The sequence below is a fragment of the Ranitomeya imitator genome, chromosome 7, assembly GCF_032444005.1.
Source record: "Ranitomeya imitator isolate aRanImi1 chromosome 7, aRanImi1.pri, whole genome shotgun sequence".
Lineage (NCBI taxonomy): Eukaryota > Metazoa > Chordata > Amphibia > Anura > Dendrobatidae > Ranitomeya > Ranitomeya imitator.
In genome coordinates this window covers 171684640-171701750 of record NC_091288.1, presented here as the reverse complement: position 1 = coordinate 171701750, position 17111 = coordinate 171684640, and the positions used below count along the sequence as shown (strand labels likewise).

Below are 17111 nucleotides of genomic sequence, written 5' to 3'. Positions count from 1 at the left end.
TCATGGCTTTGCAGCAGATGTTATTACTATGCACAGAACTGGAGTATTTCATACTTTTTTGTGCTGTGGATGTGACTGTAAATGGTAACTGCAGTAGTAGTTCTTTTTCTTTGCAGGTTGATGTTTTAGGAAAATGCCCAACAACATATGAGTTCAGAGGACAATCTGTCTGGAAGAAAAAAGACTTGACTGAGTGTACAAACAGGATATTAGGATCCACATCGCTGAAATCAGTTGCTCTTCCTGGGAAAACCGTAGGTATCTGACATGTTCTTATGCAAAAAAAAAAGAAAGGTCACAATTTATTGCACATATTTGGTGTGTGCCATGATTTTTAAATGGAACCTGTCTGTAGGATCAACCCTTCTAAGCCGTCTATACGGGAATGTGGGTCATAGGAAGTGAAATAAAATGATACCTTGATAGCTGACATCCTATATTTTGTTCCAGAGAAATTCAAATTTTTTAAATATGTAAATTAGCTGTTAAGATCTATGGGCGGGACATAGATCTCTCTGTCAATCTGCCTCCAGAGCTAATATTAATCAGGTTGTCTACTACTTGGACAACCTCTTCTCAGTCCGTATGTTACTCCTTTTCAAAATCAAAACTCTTATACTAGCCTCGGACGTCAGTGCTGTTCCAGAGGTGTTGGCACTGTCTCTCCCGGCGATCGCGTAACAGTGTGATGTCATGCGAACCCTGCAGCCAGTCAGTGGCTGCTTCACTTTCCTATCACAAACATCCTCCGGATGTAAGTGATTTGTCTGAAATCGGGGAGAGTGAAGCAGCCGCTGAATGTCCCCATGGCTCACGAGACCTCACACTGTTATGTGACCGTCGGGAGAGACGGTGCCGACACTGCTGGAACAGCGCTGACATTGGAAGTGAATATAAGTGTGGTTGTTTTGAAAGCGGGAAATATACAAATTGAGAAGTGGTTGTCTAAGTAGCTGAAAATGACAACCTCTTTAAATGAAGGGGGGTGTTACCAGTGTGAGACATATTTGACTGACGGTCTGCTCTCCTGATCTACATGTCTCACACTGGTAAATGTGATTTAGAAAGTACTTCTATTAAATGTTATCATTTAAAGGGGTCTGTCTGGGGTCAGACTCCTTTTTTTAACCCAGTATTCGCTAAGGCTATGTGCACATGTTGAGTATTTGCAGCAGAGTGTTGGCAGGAACAACGCTGTGTAAAACACATGTGTTTTTGACTTATTTTTTTACTATTCATTTGAATAGGTGAAAAACACCACAAAAAAAGCTGAAAGAAGGGACATGCTGCAGATGTCAACAAAAAAATAAGCGCTTTTATGGTTGAAATTTGCAAGGCAAAAATAAGCAGCATGTGCATGAGATATCCGAAATCTCATTCACGTTGCTGGTATTGTAAAACAGTGTATTTTCCTGCAGTATAAATGTGTGGAAATAAAATGCAGTGTGTGAACAAGTCCTTAGTAATCCAGCCAGAGGTGTTGCCGAAAGTGCTGTACCAATAGATGTGCTCCTTTAGCACAGCCAGAGGTGTATCTAGGGTTTCTGGCGCCCGGGGCAAGAATTCATTTTGGCACCCCCCCCAGGACATATGCGATTTTCACACTTTGTCATGTACCCACGAGCTCCTCTCCCTAATGCTCTCAATGTTCAGTGAAAAAGTGAGAAGCAGAAGAGAAGCTCGTTGTCACAGGACCACAAGTATGAAAATCACATATGAGTGACGTGTCCATGTGACGACTGCTGGAACATGCAGAGCTGAATCCTGACATCGTAGGCTACTGAATTCTCACAACTAATGCACTGCACACTTTTAGGATTCTCCCTTGCCGGTGGACAGTCATGTCAGCACAAGTATGTGATTTGTATACTTCTGACCACATTCCGACTAGACGTGCCCGGCCTCGCTCAGTTAATTTTCATTGAGTGAGGCCACACATATCTAGTCAGCACGTCACCGCATGTATGCAAATCGCCGGCACGAGAGAATCCTGACAGCGTGCAGGGCGCACTGTGAGAATTCAGAAGTCTGCAGTCACGAAGAATGACTGCAGACTCATTACAAACCTGGACATTCCCTTTAACCCCTTAGTGACGAGCCAAATTTTTGAAATCTGACCAGTGTCACTTTATGTGGTAATAACTCTGCAACGCTTCAACAAATCCCAGTGATTTTGAGATTGTTTTTTCGTGACACATTATACTTTATGATAATGGTAAATTTTGTTCAATATTTTTTGTGTTTATTTATAAAAAATATCAAAAATTTGAGAAAAATGTTAAAAAATTAGCAATTTTCTAAATTTGAATGATTATCCCTTTAATCCAGATAGTCATACAACAGCAAACCATTAATAAATAACATTTCCCACATGTCTGCTTTACATCAGCACCATTTGTAAAATGTTATTTTATTTTGTTAGCATTTTAGGAGGTTTAAAAATGTAGCAGCAATTTTTCATTTTTTCAAAGAACTTTACAAAATTTATTTTTTTAGGGACTTATCCATGTTTGAAGTGACTTTAGGGGTCCCATATATTGGGAAACCCACAAACGTGATACCATTTTAAAAACAGCACCCCTAAACATATTGAAAACTGCTGTCAGGTAGTTTATTAACCCTTCAGGTGCTTTACAGGAATTAATGCAAAGTGGTATGACAGAAATGAAAATGTGTATTTTTACCACCTAAGTGTTGCTAACTTCTAAACAGATTACTACAGCCGTCAGACTCTAAGGCCGCTATTTGGTCATGAATGGCCATGGCAAACATCAGGACCATAAAATCATGATCTGAGGGCACCAATTGTGACAAAGAAGAAGCCCCCACACTCTGTTAACCATTTATAATGATGTAGTCACTATTGACAGCAGCATCTAAGGGGTTAAACAGATTTAGATGGTGCAAATACTGATCGTGGCTGGTACAGCAAGTTGTCAGCTATAGTGTACAACCGACAGATGCTGAATTGTCATCTGTATGGGGAGGCTATTCTCTTATATCTCAGGTCAGTTAAAAGACGTATTGGCGGTCATTAAGGGGTTAATGCTCCTAACATAAATAAAAACATGAGAATTAGTTAGTATCACAAATAACATTTACATCCAGGTACCTTATAGATGACGTTGTCTCTGGAGTCGTTTTCCTTCTCTTCTTCATCTTGTCCAGACCCCATGATGAGTTTTCTCAGCCACAGCCGTCTCTGCAGACTTCCATCTTCTCCGCTCTTCTGCAGCAAATCTCCACATGATGCCCTTAAAGATACAAGTGTCATTAAAATGCTCCTGAATAAAAAATTGCCCCTCACTATATTGTCTGCACAAAATATGACCCCCACACTGTCCTTCTTATGGTACATGCTCTTCACACTGACCTCTCCTTTCCATACCACCCCCTCTTCACACTGTCCTCTCATACTGTGTCCCACTATAGGGCTCAGTATTTATACTGTACTCTCTCATCACACTCTCCCTCCTTGGTATTCTGTCCCCTACTGACTGTGCCCTTACACTGTCCCCCATGCTACGCCCCCACTACTCAATTTCTATTCTGTGCCCAAAGGTATCAACCACTGAGGACTCTCAATTCTAAATATTTTTCTATCTACTGGCTAACATGGTACCTATATATCTTTCCTGTATTCTGTGCCCACTAACTTTTCTCCCCCCATACTGTCTCCTCACACTATTCCCCTCCCTCCTCATACTGTCTCATCTCACATCCCTCCTGTTCACATACTGTCTCCTCATATATTTACGGCCTCACTTTCTATACTGCCTGCTCACCTGACTCCCCATACTGTGTCTGCACACATCCCATCACCCTCATACACGTTTCCTCATACATGCCCTCATTCCACCGTACTGTTTCCTCATACATGCCAACCCGTTCCCCTGTACTGTTTCCTCATATATGCCCCGCATCTCCCCCTTTGCTCTTCATTTTGTATCCTTAAATCCCCCATATCCTCTCCAAATCTCCCCACACAATAAATCCCCCCATTCCCTACACCGCTCCTCATCATCCCCCCATTCTCCACACAGCGTCTCATCATCCCCCCGTTCTCCATAGCGTCTCATCATCCCCCCATTCCCCACACAGCGTCTCATCATCCCGCCATTCCCCACACAGCATCTCATCATCCCCCATTCCCCACACAGCGTCTCATCATCCCGCTATTCCCCACACAGCGTTTCATCATCCCCCCATTCCCCACACAGCGTCTCATCAGCCCCCCATTCACCACACAGCATCTCATCATCCCCTATTCCCCACACAGCGTCTCATAATCCCCACATTCCCCACTTGGCATCTCATCAGCCCCCCATTTCCCACACAGCATCTCATCGTCTCCCCATTCCCCACACAGCCCCTCACCATCATCTTCCCTATGCAGCCCCACTCAAGTAACATCATCCCCTTTCCAAATTACATCCTGAGAGCCTCACACCGAGTCCTGCATCCTCATTCCCTTGTGCAAGGCTCCATGGTGCAGCCCTTCAGTCCTCTCCTCACTCGGCTCCATGCTGCAGCCTCTCGGTCCTCTCCTCACACGGCTCCTCATTTTCCACTTCTCTTCTCCACCAGCAGCTTCCTGCAATCGTCTCTCCATTGCCATGAAGGAGGCCCCGCCCCTTCTGGTGACATCATGATTCCAAGGAATCACTCCTCCCCCTCAAGAAATCAACTCTAATCTAGACGCTACCCTGCAGTCAGATCTTCAGTTGTACTCGTGTCTGTAAGATATGAGTACAAATGAATACTGGGAGCTGGCGCGCTGCAGCTTCTCTGTGCCGGCTGTCAGCTTGACAGTCGGCACAGAAAACAGCTGACTCCCTGTCCAGGGGGTGGCAGAATGCAGCTGCCAGGGAAGACACTGTGGACTGCCGCATTAGGTGGCCTGACTGCGCCCCCCTGCCAGCTGCGTCCGGGGCTCATGCCCCGGCTGCCCCCCCCTAGATACGCCACTGCAGCACAGCAGTCAATGTTTTGTCCTGTGGACTTGCTTGCCACTGACACATATTTTTTTCTGAATCGAAAATAATTTTAAAAACAATCGCATATTTTGAGAGTAAAGATAGAGGATAAGCGGTACTTTAGTGAACTTATGCCATTTGGAAAACTCAACCTTTTAACATTAGTTTGACCCCTTGTCAACTGTTAGAGTATTGTTAGAACATGTCAACACTGTTTGGGGATCTGACTATGGTGACTCCCACAATAGTTGCATAGATAGCTAAGGATTGCAGCTTCTTCATTGGTTTCACTACTCAATTATCAACCATACAATCATTGCTCTGCAGGAGAAAAGATAAGAGACCTTGGTGTCTACAAGGTTAATGGCTGCCACTAGAAGTCTGTAGCAACATAGGTCATACAAAAGGGTTGTAAGCAGGAAGTGAATCAGTCTGTGGCTGAGACCACATTAGAGGTAAATGTTCCTTGTGGTGAAAAGAATGGAGAAGCAGGCTCAAAGCTTCAGAAAGGCCTTCTATCAATGGAGTGATTGTGGTGACCTTCAGTTCAGCTGATATAAGAGACTTCTGAAGTGATGGAGAACATGGAGCAAGTGGCAACAACATAGAGCATTGGGACTGTTTGTGAGGTTTTTTGGTTGTTTATAGACATTTATCATTTAGGGGTTTCATATTCATAGAGTGTGTGATCGAGGAGGAGTTTGTGCGGTTAGACCAAGTAGCTGCCGGCCATAGTGTGTAGGTTCAAGTAATGAAAGACAGAGCCCTGGAGTGAGTGATGAGATGTTCATGATGTAGGACCTACTCTAGAACTGCACGGAGAGGGGGTTTGAATGGTGTGCAGTACACTGTGTAACCCCATAAAATCCAGCCACCTTCTATCATGTAGAGTAAGAGCTGGAAAACCGTTTTCTCCCTTGTGTTATCATTCTTGGACTCAGCCTTCAGGAAGAGGAGATGACAGTAAGAAGGGCCTATTACTGGTGCCATGTGTATGACGCGATGATGGACACGAGGTGCTGATAAAAATATCAGAACAGTGAGCAGACTTTAGCCGCAAGGGTTCATTCACCAGTACCATTTTCATGTACTTGAACGTGTGATAGTCTATAGGGCCATTCACAAGTCCGTGATTTTTCACAGACCGGAAAATCGTAGAGACATGTCCAATTTTGATCAGATCAAAAATGGCAATGCAAGACTATGGGTCTGTTAAAAAAATTGAACCGCACTCGTATGGTTTAATTTTCACGGACTTTCAGAATGGAGAAGGAGGGGAAACTATTTTTTTTTCTCCACGTATGAGAAAATCTGATGGCGCTCAGACCAAACTCTAATCAAAGTGTGATTCAAAAAAATAGGTCTGTTTTTCTCACACATGGAAAAATTGGAGCCCTGACACACACAGATCCTATGTACGTTAGCTGTGGCTAAAGAAGCAAAAAACTGGCTTTCTAAGTGCCACCAATGGAACTCTACCAGCCAATACGGCATATAAAGGCTGTACTGAACCTTGCCTCATGATTTAGGAAATGTATACAAACCCGAGTCTTCGCCTAGAGAAAAACACCCTCATCTGCACAAGTCTACTGATGGATATCTTTTCCTTCTTCCCCTGTGGTTGTCCATGCAGAGGAATTTAACACTTGCTGCCAGATTACAGCTGTGGTTCCTAATGGCAGGATGTGCTTTGATCAGCAAGGCAAAATTATAATAACGAGATTATCCAAAGTTGAATCATCCTTGCAACCAAATATTTATAAAAGGTTTAGTCTCCTTGATGTCACTGTACACAGGAAATGCTCTTAAACCATTTTGATAAATGATTTCACTTTGTTTTGACTAGTTGCTCCCATACTTATTGCTGGGTATGTAATTTTGCTAGATTTACGGAGATATTCTTGGAACACTTTAACAGCTTGCTGTTATCTAGTCTTAGTTAACCCTTCTTTTGCGATAACATATTTTCTTTCCAGGAATTATCCAGGGGTAGTTAAAATCAGCATTCTTAGAAAGTGAAATTTCCACTGACTATTGTGATGCCATAAAACTTTATATTTTGTCATTAGTTGGAAGAAGCATTAAATGCTACAGTAGCTTCACATGTTACTGAGACAGGAGCAACTAATTTTAATTTTTTGGAGTTCAAAAAGCACTGCACCAATTGAAGTTTTTTTGTTTTTTTTTCATACAGCAAATTCTTGACTCTTACCTGGAATGTGTGCAGATTTTTAAAGGCGGCGTATTAGCAGAAGCCACTTGCAATGAATCTCATTTCGTCACACTATTTTCTCGAAAAGGAAACGGTGCTAAAACAAACACTAAAGCTGTTCTCAAGCTGCAAAAAACAGACGTGGATACAATATCTAATAAAGGTTAGAAAAAACGAAAACACGTTTTACCTGTCAATCTCTCTGTTACCTACCTATTACAAGTCATTGATGTTAATTTTCATGTCTATGGTTTGTGATTAGAGACGCTTGGAAGGGTTTATGTAACCAATCTGATGTATGAAAAGGAAACAGGCCACGCCAAATCAGGCGGAGAAGATGCGGCTGAGACTGTGAGAAACCTGTGCCAGTCTTCACATTTGAACTATGAGGTATTGTAGTAATGCAATATATTTGAATAAGTCTGAATATGACCAGGCTAAAGACTTAAAGAAGTTGGCAACCGCCTCAATACCTGATCGGTGGTGATACAACACCTGGCACCTCTGCCAATTAGCTGTTAGTGGTGGCCGGAAGGTTGCCGGGTGTTGCACCGCCACAGATCAGATATTGATGGCCTAGCCTAAAGATAGATAACACTGGTCAACAGCATTTTTGGTGCCAAAGATATTTCATCGAATTTAGGGTAACTTTGGGGTGCTGATTCTGAATATGTCATCAGTTTTGCCAGATTGGCTCAAGTTTTTGAGATTTTTTGGTATCTTATTTATAGCACTTGTTGGTAAATGCGACGCATCATCTCATTAATTTCTTTGGATTAGTACTTGAACTGAGCAGTTCTCAATATAGTTTTGTGTTAATTAGTGTTCTAAAAGTTTGTTCATAGCTTGATTTTTGCACTAACTTTATGTTGTTGTCTGTTTTCCAGTGAAAAGCATGAACTCATCAAGAAGAAGTTGTCTTAACGATCCAGACTCATTCTGTTACATTTGTGGTGAATACACACTGCCAAAACATAGAAGAAACATAACAGACTTCGTAAAAAAAATTGTATTTTGCCTATTTTGGGGTTATGCTTGGGGACCAAGACAAGTTTTGGGCACCACACATAGTGTGCAAAGCATGTATCGAATTATTACGAAAATGGAGCAAAGGACAAAGAAAAAGCTTCAAATTTGGTGTTCCAATGGTGTGGAGAGAGTAAAAAAATCATCATGATGACTGTTATTTCTGTGCAGTGCAAGTGCAAGGATTCAATAAGCATAAGAAACGAAAATGGGAGTAACCTAACATGGAATCTGCAAGAAGGCCTGTCCCTCATTGTGAAGATGTGCCTGTACCTGTGGTTACCATGTTACCTGACCTTCCCCCACCTGATGATGATGAAGTGTGTATTGGCAGTGTGTATTCACCACAAATGTAACAGAATGAGTCTGGATCGTTAAGACAACTTCTTCTTGATGAGTTCATGCTTTTCACTGGAAAACAGACAACAACATAAAGTTAGTGCAAAAATCAAGCTATGAACAAACTTTTAGAACACTAATTAACACAAAACTATATTGAGAACTGCTCAGTTCAAGTACTAATCCAAAGAAATTAATGAGATGATGCGTCGCATTTACCAACAAGTGCTATAAATAAGATACCAAAAATCTCAAAAACTTGAGCCAATCTGGCAAAACTGATAGCATATTCAGAATCAGCACCCCAAAAATACCCCAAATTCATTAAAATATTTTGGACACCAGAAAAAAAATTTTTTTTTGTTGACCTGTGTAATCAATAAAAAAGTAGTGGCCAACCCCTATAAAGACCCCCTTACATTTTAAATGGTCATACCCCAATCTAAGGATAGGCCATCAATAAAAGAAGTAGTGGCCAACCTCTTCAAGCTCCCCATACAGCTTAGATGGCTGTCGGCTGAACAATGGTTTGGCCGACATATATCTCGGCCATTTTTCCCATACACTTGAGAATACATAGTTACTTAAGATTGAAAAAAAGACCTAAGTTCGTCAAGTTCAACCTTTCTCTGCCACTTATACAGAGCAGAAATGGGAGAATTGATTTCCAGTCCTCGTGGTCCACCGGCCAGGTTAGTAATCTGTGACCACAGGATAGGTGAACTGTGAATCTCCTTACCACCCGGGATTCTCACCTTTTTTTTTTTGATGAGCTGGACGTCATCATTGCGGCGTAACGTACACATGATGTCACACCAGAACAAGGAATCAAAAGTTAATATCAAGATATCTGGTGGACCCTCAGTGATCTTGAGAATGGGGCTCTGGAACGTCATCATCAATAGTGACGGAGGAGGCCGAGTACAGTCCCATTGACAATGAATGAAGCATTGGTCAACCATAAGCATCTACTCCATTCAAGCCAAGACTTCGTGGAGCCACGTTCTCAGGATTGCTGAGGACCCAGAATAGTTAGTTTCTATCTCATGAATAGGGGATCACTTTCAATTTAGGGGAAACCTAAGTAATATAATTTATAGTGAAAGGTGATGTTACTTTATTGAGAAGTTGTTGGAGAGACCAGGTTTGCTAAAGGGGTAGACATAAGTTACTGAGGTTTAGTATGTATAATGCCTGCAGATACATATTGTAATAATGTTGATTGGAAGGCTGAGGAATCTCACGTTTGGATTAGTCAGTACAAATTTCTTTCTGCATTTGTGGGTTTAGAATTTTCTTTAAATTAACCAAATTCCTTTAACAGTCTCGGACTGACGCTGAAGAGCAGCTAGGTAACTGGAAGGCACTGTGAGAAAGTGGGCAGTGGCAGTGGTTGGTAGAGCCTGCAGTTATTGATGTTCTTCTGAATGAGAATGTCCTGACCACAGGACTGTGTGACACATAGTGCTCTCATTCATAGGCTCTATTAGCCTTCTACATGCTTGAGCATTTCCACAATGATGGCTAGCAATGTATGTATGTATGGCAGCGGTCACAGTAAGTGGGGTGATGACAGGATGAGAAATATGTAGAAAAGTATGTAACGCTGTAATAGAGCAAGGAATTCATCTGCCGTAAAAAAGAAACTGGTGTAAACAGGATTAATCTCGTTTAAAAAATGGAGATGTCTTCCAGTGGTCTTCCCTGCTGCAGAATCTTATTATTTTATTAGATGGTGCCTGCCTCATCCAGAAAAGCTATTTCCTTGTAGATATATTGTTAATCTGCAGATAAAGTGTTAAAGCCATGTTGGGCTGCCTAACTGAAGCAGCAGTTACAGAGAGAAAACAAAACCTGTATCTTCCCCTATAGGAGATTACAGTCACTGCTCACCATGGTGCTATAACCATGCTTGTCACATTGACAGCCGATTCTGCAGCGTGTGTGTGCAGTGTGTGCGTGCAATAAATGTGTGCAGTGTGTGAGCAGCATGTATGTGTAGTTTGTGCAGCGTGTGTGTGCAGTATCTGTGTGCAGTGTGTGTGTGTAGCGTGTGTGTAGTGTGTGTGCAGTGTGTGTGTGCAGTGTGTGTGCAGTATGTGTGTGTGCAGCATGTGTGTGTAGTGTGTGCAGTATGTGTGTGCAATAAATGTGTGCAGCATGTGTGTGCAGTATGTGTGTGCAGTGTGTGTGTGCAGTATCTGTGTGCAGCATGTGTGTGCAATAAACGTGTGCAGCATGTGTGTGCAGTATGTATGTGCAATAAATGTGTGCAGCATGTGTGTGCAGTATGTGTGTGCAGTGTGTGTGCAGCATGTGTGTGCAGTATGTGTGTGCAGTATCTGTGTGCAGCATGTGTGTGCAGTATGTGTGTGCAGTGTGTGCAGTATCTGTGTGCAGTATGTGTGTGCAGTATATGTCTGCAGCATCTGTGTGCAGTCTGTGTGTGCAGTATCTGTGCAGCATGTGTGTGCAGTGTGTGTGTGCAGTATCTGTGTGCAGTATATGTGTGCAGCATCTGTGTGCAGTCTGTGTGCAGTATATGTGTGCAGCATCTGTGTGCAGTCTGTGTGTGCAGTATCTGCGCAGTGTGTGTGCAGTATCTGTGTGCTGCATGTGTGTGCAATAAATGTGTGCAGTATGTGTGTGCAGTATGTGTGTGCAGTGTGTGTGCAGTATCTGTGTGCAGCATGTATGTGCAGTATCTGTGTGTGCAGTGTGTGTGCAGTATGTGTGTGCAGTGTGTGTGCAGTATCTGTGTGCAGCATGTGTGTGCAGTATGTGTGTGCAGTGTTTGTGCAGTATCTGTGTGCAGTATGTGTGTGCAGTGTGGGTGTGCAGTATCTGTGTGCAGTATGTGTGTGCAGTGTGTGTGCAGCATGTGTGTGCAGTATGTGTGTGCAGTATCTGTGTGCAGCATGTGTGTGCAGTATGTGTGTGCAGTGTGTGTGCAGTATCTGTGTTTAGTATGTGTGTGCAGTGTGTGTGTGCAGCATGTGTGTGCAGTATGTGTATGTAGTGTGTGTGTGCAGTATGTGTGTGCAGTGTGTGTGCAATATCTGTTTGCAGCATGTGTGTGCAGCATGTGTGTGCAGTATGTGTGTGCAGTGTGTGTGCAGTATCTGTGTTTAGTATGTGTGTGCAGTGTGTGTGTGCAGCATGTGTGTGCAGTGTGTGTGCAGCATGTGTGTGCAGTATGTGTGTGTAGTGTGTGTGTGCAGTATGTGTGTGCAGTGTGTGTGCAGTATGTGTGTGCAGCATGTGTGTGCAGCATGTGTGTTCAGTATCTGTGTGCAGCATGCGTGTGCAGTGTTTGTGCAGCATGTGTGTGCAGTATGTGTGTGCAAGCGGTGTGTGTGTGCAGAGCTGGCAGTCATCAATGTGCTGTAGAGTGATACATTTTCTTCCTGCAGCTGCTGCTCCATATTGCAGGCAGGCATGGCATGATTGAAAGGTGAATAACAGTGAATCCGTCACCATAGTTTTGCTCTGTTATCTGAGAGCAGCATGCTGTAAGGACACAGACCCTGATTTCAGCAATATATCACTTACTGGGCTGCTTTCTGTAGTTTTGATGAAATCACTCTTTTATCTCCCAGTGTTCTCAATGCTGAGCTCTGCATAACCCCGCCCCTACCACTGATTGGCAGCTTTCTGTGTACACTCTGCATAGGCAGAAAGCTGGTGGAGGCGAGGTTATAAAGAGCCATTGAATATGGGGGCCTACATCACAACAGCTTTACTAGTCCTCTAGTGATAATCTACTGCTGATAAAACAGTGATTTTATCAAAACTAAAGCAACCAGCCCTGTAAGCAACACACAACTGGAATCAGTATATTGGTCTGAACTTCATGTTGCTCTCAGATTAGGTGGCAAAAACTTGGCGATAATTTCCTCTTAAACACTATTCACCTGCAAATTAACCCTATAACTGACTGATTCAGTTGTAGATTGGGGGAGGGTAAATTTGATTTTCCTGATGTGATGATTTGCATTTTGGAGATTTGCTCCCATCTTCTGTGCACGTGTTTCATTGTTCCCCATCAGTAATATGGGGATTATTTTGTCTGTTGCACAGAAGGATGACAATGTCTCAGAAATATATTGGGCTACAGTTTTGGGCACCATGGAAATTTGGGTCTATGTGACGTCCCTCGCTGCATAGTGACTTACTGTGTTTAATCATTTCAGACTGTCATACACATCCGCTCGTCGTCCTTTTGGTTAATAGGCATGGTATTTAAAGTAAATTTCAGATTTAAAGGGGTTTTCTCAAGGTCATTAGCTGCCTGCTCACCAATTGTACTGTGCTCCTACTTGATTGATAGATCGAGGCAATGGCATTGTGTCGCCACTTTCAGATGATGCAAGATGCTGTGCGCTCTCACATGTTACAAGCAGAGGCAGCTTTGCATCTGGAGCATCAAAGAAGTAAAGTAAACGGGCACTTAAAGGGAATCTGTCACCGGGCTTTGCTGTGTAATCCGAGAGCACCATAATGTAGGATCAGAGACTCTGATTACAGGGATGTGTCACTTACTAGGCTGTGTTTTGCTGTTTCAATACAATCAGTGTTTTATCAGCAGGAGATTATTATTACAGGACAACTGGCCTCATGCCTACTAGTCCAAGGACACCTCCAGCACTGATTAGCAGCTCACTGTCACTATACAAGGTACACAGAAGCTTGGGGGTGGATTATGCAACTGAGCTCTGCTAAATCTGCAGCAGAGGAAACTGTGATTCTATCATAACTGATGCACCCAGTTATCTAAGTGACGCATCGCTGGAATCAGGGTCTCTGTACCTACATCATAGTGCCGTCAGTTTACATAGCAAAAACCTGCTGACGGATTTCATTTAAGCTCATTCAGTGATTGTAACGGCTTCAGAGCTTCTATAGGAAAGAGATTGCAAGCAGCGCAGTCTGTGCCCAGGAGGCCGCAACAAAACTGGTGCAGTGGTTGGTAACCGGGCAATAAGTAGTAAACTATATAATTAAGATCCCTCTATGCTTGAGGACGAAAATAATTTTTAATAGCAAGTACATCGTAGGGTATGTCATCAATGTCCGGTCAGGGAGGTGCAACGTCCGGTACCCCACTGATCAGCTGTTTCCGGTGTCGGCGGTGGTCAGAACTGCCCAGGACAGCTATGGAATAGTGACCGCGGCCGAGCACTGCACATACACCCATATTGATCTGAATTGGGGGTGGATGTGCAGGATCCGGCCACTGCCACTATACAGTCAACAGAGCATGTTCTGTGCAGTTCAAGCTGACACCGAGAACAGCCGACCAGCAGGCGGCGCACCCCCACCGATCAGACACTGGTGAGCTATCTTCAATCAATGTTAAAGTAGAGGACAGCCTCTATCATTTACAACCGAGTTTGATCAGTTGGGGGAGCGACCCTACACCAGGGGTGTCAAACTGCATTCCTCGAGGGCTGCAAACAGGTCATTTTTTCGGGATTTCCTTGTACTGCACAGGTGATAATTTAATCACCAACTCATTATTTGTGTAGGTGATTAAATTATCACCTGTGCCGTACAAGGAAATCCTGAAAACATGACCTGTTTGCAGCCCTTGAGGAATGCAGTTTGACACCCCTGCCCTACACGGTCTGAGACTGTCCAGTCGGTGTTAGTGCCAGACTACGTAGGCACACTCCCCTTTGACACGGAGAAAGGTAACACCCAGTTGCCAATTTGTTTCTAAGTTTCCAGTAGGAATAACAGAGGAACCGCACAATCCGGTGCACTGGCAGATACAGACAGAAAAAGGCCCCTGTGCAAGAACAATATACAGGTTCTTTGGAGCCCGAGAGCTCCTAAAAATGCAACATTGCACCTGCTTTGGAGGTAGAAACGGGCCTCCATAACTGTTGGCCCCTGTGCACAGGTTGCACCAATGATATATCGGAGACTTATCGGGACATCTGATGGGTCCTCTTTAGATGTGTGAAAGCGGTCACATTCATGGTCAAACTCTCTGAATAATTGAAAACATTTCTGGGTGGGATATTTTTCTTTGTCGACTGGAAAGATTCCTGAAACAAAAACATGGCTTCAGATCAGATAAGAAAGTTACCAGATACCAAAACGAACTCATTCTTTTAGTTTCTACTGCATAAAGACCTTCATACCACCAGCCGGTGCCAAGTTCTCCATGCTTCAACGGCGCCCCTAGCCATGACACAAAAGCTAATCGCGCTAGACGGCGGACATCTCCCACCCAGCCGGGACCTCAGACCACTCTCATTAGAACGCGGGATTCTTTCCAACCTCCTTTTGTTGTCTTGGAGATATCATGTCTGTGACATTTGCTAATTTGCTTCACTGATGCCTAATTCTTAGAGCCTTGTCCTGCGCTCTCGGAGATTAGTCTTGGTGCTTGAAAGCTGCAGAAAAACTATTAATAGGGATGTAGTAAAGCATGGAAGAAAAACAACGGCCTTCAGAGTTATGGATGTATGAAATTAAGCAGGAGATTGTAGGAAAAACTATGTTCTATTGGAATTAGTGTGAATTTAGTTTAGAGCTAAACTCATACTTTTGGCATCAGATATTTTACCCTGGAGCAGGGATGTCAAACTGAAATAAACCCGGGACCAAAATTAAAAGCTTGGACAAAGTCGCCGGACAACCTTGATAGCTATTAAAAAGATTCTACAATTGATAAAGTTTTTCCTTATCATTAAATATAACGATTAACTTTTTCATATGGAAACAAACTTAAAGTGGTTGTGTCACAAATAAAGTACATTTTAATTAATAGATCTTAGAATAACATATTGGAATAATATATGTTATCTAAGAGCAGTCAAAAACATGTGGCCCAATGGCCTAATTTAAATATGTAATAGCAATTTATTAAAAATCTTGAATAGTACAGATATTAAAGTATGATGCAAACAAAATTACCCCCACACACAGTATGATACCCCCGCAATAAATTCCTCCACATTACCCACCACACGCACAGGATGATGACCCTCCCTCAATTCTGCGACAAAGAATAGTGCCCCATCACAGTATGGTTCCCCAGCTGTAATCCCCACACAGCCCTCCATACAGTATACTGGTCACAAAAAGTGCTTCATACAGTATAATGGGCCACACATAGTCCTCCATACAGTATAATGGCTTAAAAAAGTGCTCCATACAGTATAAAGGGCCCCACATAGTCCTCCATACAGAATAATGGCGACAAAAAGTGCTCCATACAGTATAAATGGTTCCATATAGTCCTCCATACAGAATAATGGCCACAAAAAGTGCTCCATACAGTATAAATGGTCCCATATAGTCCTCCATACAGTATAATGGCCTCAAAAAGTGCTCAATACAGTATAAAGGGCCCCACATAGTCCTCCATACAGAATAATGGCCACAAAAAAGTGCTCCATACAGTATAAATGGTCCCATATAGTCTTCCATACAGTTTAATGGGCCACACATAGTCCTCTATACAGTATAATGGGCCACACATAGTTCTCCATACAGTATAATGGCCACAAAAAGTGTTCCATACAGTATAAAGGGCCGCACATAGAGCTCCACACAGTATAATGGGCCCCCAAAGTGCTCCATACAGTATAATAGCAATATTACAATATAATGGCCACAAAATGTGCTACATATAGAATAATGGACCCACAAAGTTCTCCATACAGTATAATGTGTTCTGTGCAGTATAATGGCCACAAAAAATGCTCCATACAATATAATCACCCCTTAATATTTCTACATACAGCATAATGGCCTCACATCGTGCTCCATACCGTATAATAGCCCCACATAGTGTTCCATACAGTATAAAGTGCCCCAAGTTAAAAAAAAATATTCACCTCTGCCTTTTTCCCCTCTGCTCCAGTCTCAAAATGGTGTCTTCAAATCCTCTGCACATCTCAGTACAGCGGGCGCGATGTAATGACATCATTGCGTTCGCTGTGCTGAGACGTCAGATGCACATGGCAAATGATAGGAGAAGGAGTGTCAGCTGATGCTCCCTCCTCCATCATTGTTTTCCACTGTATTGACATCTAGGATGCCGATATAGATGAAAGTGTGGGTGTCACGTGCCAAATATACTAGGGGGACCTGCCCGGTGTTGAGTTCCAAATATACTCACCCTGTGGGCTAGATTTGTCCCGCGGCCCAGAATTTGACATATGTGCCATGGAGTTATCAAAACATTAACTATCAATTTTAACAGGTTATTTAAGTGATTTTCCTACTACTCTAGGGTGGGGGGAAAAAGGTAGCTATTAACTAAACACGACAAGAAATATATTCATGCAGCTATTAAAAAAGGGAAATCAATAGCTTGTGAAAATAGGTTCGCCACCCTCTTACAAAAATTAAAGGGGTTGTCCAATGTTAAACTTCAAATCTACAGTCACTCAATGTGGATCCTCACATACATGCACTGTATGTTGTGAGGTTTCTCCAGTGCCGGGCGGTCATGTGACGGCAGGTATACGATATGTGCGCAGTCTCACGCAATGCAAGTGTGTTGAGCGAGGTTGGAAACAGTCTAGTCGGAATGTGGC

General features: G+C 42.9%; 1 protein-coding gene across 1 annotated transcript in view; it reads left to right on the top strand.

Annotated features, from left to right (window-relative positions):
- Positions 1 to 17111, top strand: part of LOC138646122 (uncharacterized) — a 437282-nt gene that overhangs the window by 30641 nt on the left and 389530 nt on the right. The window contains exons 6-8 of the mRNA XM_069735585.1: positions 117 to 254; positions 7171 to 7351; positions 7451 to 7578. Of these exons, the coding sequence (XP_069591686.1) occupies positions 117 to 254; positions 7171 to 7351; positions 7451 to 7578 (447 nt within the window). The remainder of the gene's footprint in view (positions 1 to 116; positions 255 to 7170; positions 7352 to 7450; positions 7579 to 17111) is intronic.